The sequence below is a fragment of the Nuphar pumila genome, chromosome 9 (genome assembly GCF_984573655.1).
Source record: "Nuphar pumila chromosome 9, dmNupPumi1.hap1.1, whole genome shotgun sequence".
Taxonomy (NCBI): domain Eukaryota; kingdom Viridiplantae; phylum Streptophyta; class Magnoliopsida; order Nymphaeales; family Nymphaeaceae; genus Nuphar; species Nuphar pumila.
This window is the reverse complement of record NC_143257.1, coordinates 94,797,964-94,807,584: the sequence shown is the minus strand read 5'-3', so window position 1 is coordinate 94,807,584 and position 9,621 is coordinate 94,797,964. Positions and strand designations below refer to the sequence as shown.

The 9,621-nt window shown below is 41.1% G+C and overlaps 1 protein-coding gene across 1 annotated transcript; it reads right to left on the bottom strand.

Moving 5' to 3' along the window:
- Nucleotides 1-4,226: 4,226 nt before the first annotated feature.
- Nucleotides 4,227-4,832, bottom strand: LOC149828716 (uncharacterized). Its single transcript, XM_090017122.1, has one exon. The coding sequence runs from the start codon at nt 4,830-4,832 to the stop codon at nt 4,227-4,229; it is 606 nt and encodes a 201-aa protein (XP_089873248.1).
- Nucleotides 4,833-9,621: the final 4,789 nt, after the last annotated feature.

Sequence of the window (9,621 nt, the reverse complement as noted above, 5' to 3'; positions counted from 1 at the left end):
CTTTCGACAGCACAACTGCACTCTCGTTCCTTCGTTGGAGCAACCCACACAGCTTCAATAATGGAGTCCCCACGATCAGCAAGAAAGAAAAGGGTGGCTGGCCAAAACGTTAAGAGAGAGAAAGAGAGAAAGAGAGAGAGAGAGAGAGAGAGAGAGAGAGAGAGAGAGAGAGAGAGAGAGAGAGAGAGAGAGAGAGAGAGAGAGAGAGACTGGTGGAACAAAAATCGTGAGTTCACGATTTCCTCAAAGCCACCCCCCTTACTTTATCTCCCTCAAAGTAGGTCAGTTTAAAATTATTGAAACCCATGAAACCGTCCCCATCTCCCACATTTGTTGTTATTTTCTCACTTCCCTTGATGCCCCTATCCTACTTGAAGCATTTGTCTATTTAACTATTTTTTTTTCTTTTTGATGGTACCCTTTCTCCACTTGTGGTGAGGGTTTTCCTAAAAGTGTGGAAAAACATTGGAAAAAGCATCTTTACCTCCTAATACGTTACCTCTTGCTCTTTGTGTTGGCAAAAATGTTGGGGCTTTTAGCCCCACGTTTTCCCTTTTTTTTTTCAACAAAAAAAAACAAATTCAAATCATGTGCAAAAAGCCATGTGCACCGGGGTTTTGAATCATGGTTCTCCACCAAAGGGGCAACGAACCCCACCACTTGTGCTACATTGTTTTTCGTTGCAATGTGTATGAATTAAATTGTATTTAACCCTATCCGTTTCGTTCAGAATTTCATAAAAAATATAATGCTTTTCACTTCTACGTGGACGCACCATGAGTTTTGAACTTGGGTTGTGGCTCCACACAACCGTGCATCCTACCACTACACCCCTCCATCACTTGGTGTTTACTTTTGCAAGAAAATTTTTTTTTATGTCATATTGGGACCTTTTTCTTTGTTGTGGATTTCTTCCGTTTTCACTTGGATTTTTCTTCCGTTTGTTTCTAACTTGCACTCTCCTACCTTAAATGTATTTCGGATCTCACGCTATTAATCTGAGACCATCGTGTTTCCTATTGGGCCTCGTGAGTTGGGTCGGATCATCGGACCAAGATCCGAATCCAAATACCACTTTTGAGAGTTTGTTACCGGTTTCGTTCTAGAAACCTCAAGTCATCAAAACTTGTACTGCATAGCATAAAATCTTACTATTTCACATAAATGCTCCACTTTTACTCATTTAGAATTTCATAAATTTTACGGGTTTTACATCCTTCCCCTCTAAAAAGAAATTTCATCCGCGAAATTTATAATACATATCAATCAAAACAATTGAGGGTATTTGTTCTTCATTGCTGCTTCCGGTTCCCACATGCATTCTTCTAAGCCATGATGTCTCCATCTCACTTTGACTAATGGAATGATCTTGTTTCGCATCATCCGCTCACTGCGATCTACGATTTCAATCGATCTCTCTTCTACAGTCAGATCTTCTTGCACAGTGATGTCCTGAAACTGAATCACGTGTGACGGATCTTGAATGTATTTTCTCAACATTGATACGTGAAATACATCATGAATCTTGGCAAATTGAGATGGTAGCTCAACTCGATAAGCAGTTTCGCCGATTCGCTCCAATATCGGGAAAGGTCCGACATATCTAGGACTCAACTTCCCCTTCTTTCCGAATCTGAAAACGCTCTTGGTCGGCGATACCTTGACAAACACTGCATCACCCACTTCGAAACTAAGCTCTTTGCATCGCTGACCTGCATAGCTTTTCTGTCGACTTTGTGCTGCTCTAAGTCGATCTCGTATCTTCTGTATCTGTTTCGTGTAATATTGAAGTACCATTGGTGACTCAATCGCTCTTTCGCCAACTTCATCCCAATGTATCGGAGATATGCAAGGTCGCCCATATAATGCTTCAAAAGGTGCCATACCGATACTCGCGTGGTAGCTATTGTTATAAGCGAACTCTGCTAGTACCACGTGAGCATCCCATTCTCCTTTCCAATCCAGCATACATGCACGTAACATGTCTTCTAGTGTCTTTATGGTCCTTTCTGACTGTCCGTCGGTTTGTGGATGAAAGGCAGTGCTGGACTTCAACTTAGTTCCCAATGCCTTTTGTAACTGCCCCCATAGTCGTGAGGTAAACCGAGGGTCTCTGTCGGATATGATAGAGATTGGCACCCCATGTAGTCGTAATATCTCCTAGATATACAGGTCAGTCAAGCTCTCAAGTGACTGATTCTTCCTCATCGGTAGGAAATGTGCTGACTCAGTGAGTTGGTCAACCATTACCCAAATAGAGTCATGGTTCTTTCGGGTTCGTGGTAACCCCATCATAAAATCCATCGTGATATGCTCCCATTTCCATTGAGGAATTTCCATCAGCTGCATCGTTCATCCCGGCCTTTGATGCTCAATTTTGATTTGTTGACACGTCAAACACTTCACAACGTATCTTGCAACATCACGCTTCATTCCATTCTACCAGTACCTGAGTTGTAGATCTTTAAACATCTTGGTACTGCCCGGGTGAATGATATACTTGCTCTTATGTGCCTCTGCCAATAGCTCTTCTCTGGTCTTTGGATCGCTCAACACCCATAGTCGATCCTTAAACCATATACTTCCATCCTCTTTGCGCTGGAAAGCAGTGTCTTTTTGCAGCTGCAACGCCTCCATCTTCCCGTACTGCGAATCTTTTTTTTGCTTAACCATGATCCGCTCTCGCAGTTCTGATCGTACCGTCAGGCTAGAAAGCCTAAGTATGCCTTGATTGTTGGAGAAAGGTCTCCATTCTGTGAACTCAGAAATCATCTTCCATCCAAGACTTATCAGGCTAGATAAATTTCCCTCAGCCTTGCGACTAAGGGCATCAGCAACAACATTTGCTTTTCCGGGATGGTACGAGATTGTAAGCTCGTAATCCTTGATGAACTCGATCCACCTTTTTTGTCGCATATTGAGTTCCTTCTGAGAAAACAGGTACTTCAAACTTTTATGATCAGTGAAGACTTCGAACTGCTCTCCATATAGATAATGTCTCCAAACCTTTAAAGCAAAAACCACGGCCGCTAACTCTAGGTCGTGAGTGGGGTAATTCTTCTTATGAATCTTCAGTTGTCGTGATGCATAGGAAATGACCTTTCCGTGCTGCATTAGTACACATCCCAATCCAGTACCAGAAGCGTCCATGTACACCACGAATCCTCCGCTTCTAGATAGTAAGGCTAACACCGGAGCTGTGGTAAGTTTAACTTTAAGAGTTTGAAAGCTTTCTTCACTCTTCTCATTCCATTCGAACTTTACCCTTTTTTGTAGAAGCTTTGTCATTGGCATAGTGATTCGAGAGAAGTCTTGAATGAATCGCCTATAGTACCCAGCTAACCCTAGGAAGCTTCGGATTTTACTAACGTTCTTCGGTTGTGACCAATTCACCACAACTTCAACCTTGGCAGGGTCTACTGAAATTCCATCCTTCGAGATCACATGCCCAAGGAACATGACTTCTTCAAGCCAAAATTCACATTTCGAGAATTTGGCATATAACTGATGTGTTCGAAGGGTTTCTAAAACGATTTTCAGATGTTCTTTGTGTTCCTTCACATTTTCTGAGTATATCATTATGTCATCAATGAAGATGATGACAAAAGAGTCCAAGTATGGCCTGAATACCCGATTCATCAGGTCTATGAATGCCGCAGAAGCATTAGTAAGTCCAAATGACATCACCACAAACTCAAAATGCCCATATCTGGTTCAAAATGATGATTTTGGGATATCTTTATCTTTTATTCTCAACTGGTGGTAACCTGACCTCAAATCAATTTTAGAAAAGACCTTTGCTCTTTTCAATTGATCAAATAGGTCCTCAATACGGGGTAGATGATATTTATTCTTTACCGTTGCTTGGTTCAACATTCTATAGTCTATGCATAGTCTATGCATAGTCTCATAGACCCGTCTTTCTTTTTCACAAACAAGACCGGCGCTCCCCACGGAGACGTGCTAGGCCGTACAAAACTCTGCTCCATCAACTCCTGCAACTGCTTCTTTAATTCTTCCAACTCCACTGGTGCCATCCGATAGGGTGCTCTTGATATTAGCTTCGTACCCGGCATAAGTTCGATCTCGAACTCTACTTCCCGTTGAGGAGGAAGTCCAGGAAGTTTCTCTAGAAATACGTCGGCAAAATCACGAACAATATCCAAATCCTCAAGCGGAGTTAGTTTTGTTTCACCTCCGATCATACTAACCAGGAAAGCCATGTCTCATCGACGGAGATATTTCTGGGCCTTGAGGGTTGAAACAACCCTTTTTTGAATACTTGGTCTTGCCAGACAAAATACAACTTCTGGCATACTTGGTCGAGACAGAATAACCTTTCCTTCTCTACAGAGGATCCTGACGTAATGTTCAAACAGCCAGTCCATGCCTAATATGATGTCATACTCGGTCATATCGAGTAATACTAAATTAGCAGGTAGGTTGTGATTCCCTAATATGATCTCTACTTCTGGCATATAGTCCACACAGATTTCATTGAGCCCTATGGGGTTGTATACCACTAATTCATGGTTCAGTGATTTTGTGAAATTACTAAGTTGTTTTGCAAAATTAACAGATATAAAGGAATGTGAAGCTCCACAATCAAATAAAACAAGGGCAGCTTGACTCAAAACAAGCACGGTACCTTGCACAAGGTCCCCCTTCTCCAGTTGGTTAGCTGTGGTAGCATACACACGTCCTTCTACGTGATGTGGAGCCACCAGAGGCTGTGGTGGTGGGGCACGGTGTTGTTGAGCCTGTTGTCCTCCAGTGCCGCACCGTGCATCATCAGCTTGCTTCTTCCGACACTCCTTGATATAATGTCCCATTTTTCCACAGTAGAGACACCATCCTGTCTCACGGGGACATTGTTGTCCGGGGTAAAAGCGGTTGCACTTCTAGCACCTCTGATTCTGCCCTGACATGGGTCTAGTACCTCCATCGTGCCTTGGTTTCTTGGTTTGATGGTTGAAACGCTTCCCACCAAACCTCTTCTTGAACTCGGGTTTTTGAACTCCCGTTCTATTCTTTTGCGACTTTTATCCCTCCTTCCAATCATCGTCGAGGAGAGTCACAACCTGAATAACAAGGATGGTTGATAACAAGTTAACGTTTCTTAATATTCTAAGTGTTAACTTCTATAACTTAAGATAAAACTTATATCATAATGAGTACCGTGATTTTACCTGAATGGCTTCGTCGAGGGTCTTGAGCCCTCGGGTATACAAACGGTTTCGTAAACCCGTCTTCAAGCCTCGAGCAAATTTCATAGCTCAATCTTCATCCGATGTGTACACGTTCGGACAATAGCGTTCCAAACTATGGAACTTAGTAATGTAATCGACTAGGGGCATCTCGCCTTGCTGCAGATCCAAGAACTCCTGCATCTTCTTTGCCCTCTCGTGCTTGAGAAAGTAGGTGGCATTGAAGACTTCTACGAATTCAGTCCAAGATACTGAGCCGTCCTAGAACTTGACTGCCCTGGTGGTTTCCCACCACTTTTCAGCATGATCCTTGAGACGATAAGTCCCAAAGTCCACCCGACGCACCTCGGGCACCTCCAGTACAAGAAAGATACGTTCAATCTCCTGGATCCAACTCTCAACAGCTTCTGGATCCGTCATTCCAGAGAAGGCAGGAAGATCCATGTCCATGAATTTCTTGTAGGACATAGTCCCAACGTTTGCACTCTTCTCGTGGGCAACCTGGTGTAAATTATTGCCCATCTGCTGCATGGTCGTAGCTTGCTGGCCTACTACTTCGTCCAGGTTATGTAGCGTCTCCATAATATCGTTGCATCAGTTTGTCCAAGCCATCTATTTGAGCAATTTAAAATTCGTTATAACCTTAGCCATAATTTCGTGAAATAATCATACATACTCAAATGGTTTTTATCTCTACATTATAAAAACAACACTCCTACATACTTACAGAGTCATCGCGGTCGCTGGAAGAGCCATGATCTCAAATTATTCAGTCCTGCTCTAATACCAAAGCTGTAGCGCCCCAACTTTTTATAGTAAAAATTTTGGAGTAAATTTTTTTTTTGAAATAGCGAAAGTGTGAAAACAAGAGTTAGGCACATTATAGGGTAAAACAGAGAAGTACTAAAAGCATAACATTCATTAATTAAAGCATTAATGTCATTAATTACATCTCATAACAAAAATATAAATCTACTAATCAGAGTTCAAACAGAAAACACTGAAAAACTGAGATCTCTTGACTACTTCCATACGCGATGCCCACGATGCTCCGATTTAGTTGCTTCCTAAAAAAAATTTAAAGCAAAAGGGTCAGACTCCCCTGTCTGCATAAGAAGCATTATATTTATATGTGGTGCTCAGTGTCTTGTGTACAAATATGTGAAACAACTGTAGATATAACTAGCATGGAAATTTATATCATTCTAAGAAAAAAATATGCTTTCTAATTCATGATATAGTGCAAAAGATAACTGAATTAAAGATACATTTATTCACATTAGCATAAGCTGTAGATTCTACAAGTTTTACGAAAGTCATATCAACAGTTCACGATTCTTCAAGAATGAGTATTTCATTTAACTTAATTTATTTAATGTTTATCTTACTCTTACCCTGTGGGTATACACAGGCATAGACCTCGTAGCGGACCGAGATCATACGAGGGTCTATTATTTAATGACCCGTATGACTAGCTGTACAGATATCCAAAGGGGATGATCAGTGACCGAGATAGAACTCCTCAGTGGCTAAAACAAGAATTAGGATGCATCCTGTGACACTTCTGCAGAAGACTTAGATCTACCACATAGGATACATAGATAGTCCTGGTCCTCTAACTTCGTGGACTGGGAACCCAGTGAGACGCCTAACTCTCACAAAACAAAAACGTCCACGAAGTTTGTACCACCTACCCTTTCTGAGGTAGACCATGGGTCCAGTAACATATACCGTCTTTCAGGTATACCCAGAGCCCGAAGAATCCGGTAACATACACCATCTTGCAGGTGTACCCAGAATCTTGAAGGTTTTATTGTTATATTTTTATTTAACATTTTCTTTATAACCATGTGCGAGCTATCGCACTATGAGGGGTCCGATAACGTATACCCACTTTCAGGTATACCTAGAGCCTCATGAATCTCATGTTTATACTTGCATTTTGATTTCTCAATTATTTTCCTGTGCGAGTCATTGCACCACAGAGGATTCTCAAAATCCCGAAACCGACTTGGGGTTCACACACATAGTATTCATTTCTGAGTTAAGGTGTCATAAGCAGCATCAAGGTAGCATTTCTCGGAACATGGCTCAACTTGGAACCCACATTTTTAAACATTTGTTCTTGAGTTAAGGCGTACGCGTTCGTACTCACCAATTTTTTTTTCTTTTTTCCATCCATGTGGCATATCTACTTGATCCCTTATATATATATATATATATATATATATATATATATATATATATATATATATATATATATATATATATATTTGAACGACTTCTGCATGATTTGGTAAAACCATAGGCATGCCCCAGCACCATGAACCATTGACTCGAGGTGGCCTTATAGTTACCACCATGACGTAGGAGACCCGAAACGTGCAACCTCTTTAACGCCACCGGTTCAAGAGGAGTTGGGCCACTTGGTCCGGTTTATCACCCTCACCGGTACGAGGCTACAACTATCAGTTTGAGAAGAGTTAGACGTTGTGGCTGCACTATACTTAACCATATTCCGGATGCCTACTGACCACAGGGTCTATTCAGTTTGCGGCCATGGTATTAGCCGAACCAGACTGGAGTCAAACCGACCCCAGTCCAAAACCTGGTATGGGCTCTACTAACTATGGCACACCCTTACCAGTTGAAAATTAAGCATCGGTATTCAACCAAACACGTCACAAATGATTGATATTCCAGTCTTACTTTGGCATTGCCAATTTCATCACTAATGCTGAAACACTACGAGTTTAGCCTACCATCCCCACATGATGGTAGTAACCACCACCAGATTGAACCCAACCATGGGTTGGGTTCACCCCAACAAGGAACAGGCGAGCCAGACCAATCTCCCTACACCTATGTACAGAACCGACTTTAACAACAATGGTACAGGTAGATAACTCTCTCTCTCTCTCTCTATATATATATATATATATTTAAAGGTCATCAATCACACCACTTCAAGGTGGATAGTTGTATGGCTCATGCCAATCCAACTTAACTATATATATTGGTTGTCATACACAACATGAAGCAATCTTCACATCTCATGTTAAATGATGGTAAAGTAATCACAACGATGCACTTTTACAACAAGGATCTAATATACACGCTTTTAGACAATTACATCTATACACATATTTTTCTTTGATTGAAAACAAGCATCTTTATGACAATCCATCGTTCAACCATGGGTAAAGGAAAAGAAAGCATTCAGTTAATGCTACAACATACACATGATTTTCTCTAATACTGTCCTAAATTGCAGATTTCATTAAACAAGAATCACCATAGTTGACCTGTGCAATAACATGATACCACATGGATGAAACAAATTATTTGTGCTATTTTCAAATGTATAAATTTCTGAACTTACAAACATGAAGATCTATGTATTTCTGTCCTGTTACCCTTGTATACCTATATATATTATATGTATACCAGATTTACTCCAGAGTTAATAAGATTACACGATGGCATGTGACGGCTCCTTTTAGCCTGTTATTGTTTTTAAATTAATTTTTTTTCTATATATGAAGTTAAATAACGTTCAACATGCATTAGGTTGTGCATAGGTAAGATTTGACCTAACGTGTTTCAGGATAATCTTGGTGTATATTCATTACAGAATATATAAATTAGCTTGCATATACTGCTGAATACTTAACTCCATCAAAGTGATGGGCATACAGATGCACACCCATACATATAAAGTAATCAAATCAAAGCCCACTCGAAGTGCTTACTCGGGTATGAGCGTGTAGCGGTAGCACCCAGCTTCCTCAATGTCCATCATGGCCAAAACCATTGGCAGGACCACTACGTGTCGTCATATAGATGAATAGGTGGCTCAGCCCAAACACGAGTGGCCTCAATAATCCTATGGCCTGCATAAGTCGATGGTGTTGTCGCAAACAACCTTGGTGGTGCTGCAACAAGGTTGAGCTACAGGACATCGAACACTTGCAGATAAAAATATAATACTCCTTACCTATTTGAAGTCTTTCGATGACACAACTGCACTCTCGTTCCTTCGTTGGAGCAACCCACACAACTTCAATAATGGAGTCCCCACGATCAGCAAGGAAGAAAAGTGTGGCTGGCCAAAACGTCAAGAGAGAGAGAGAGAGAGAGAGAGAGAGAGAGAGAGAGAGAGAGAGAGAGAGAGAGAGAGAGAGAGAGAGAGAGAGAGACTGATGGAACAAAAATCGTGAGTTCACTATTTCCTCAAAGCCACCCCCCTTACTTTATCTCCCTCAAAGTAGGTCAGTTAATAATTTTTGAAACCCATGAAACCGCCCCATCTCCCACATTTGTTGTTATTTTCTCACTTCTCTTGATGCCCCTATCCTACTTGAAGCATTTGTCTATTTAACTGTTTTTTTTTCTTTTTGATGATACCCTTCCT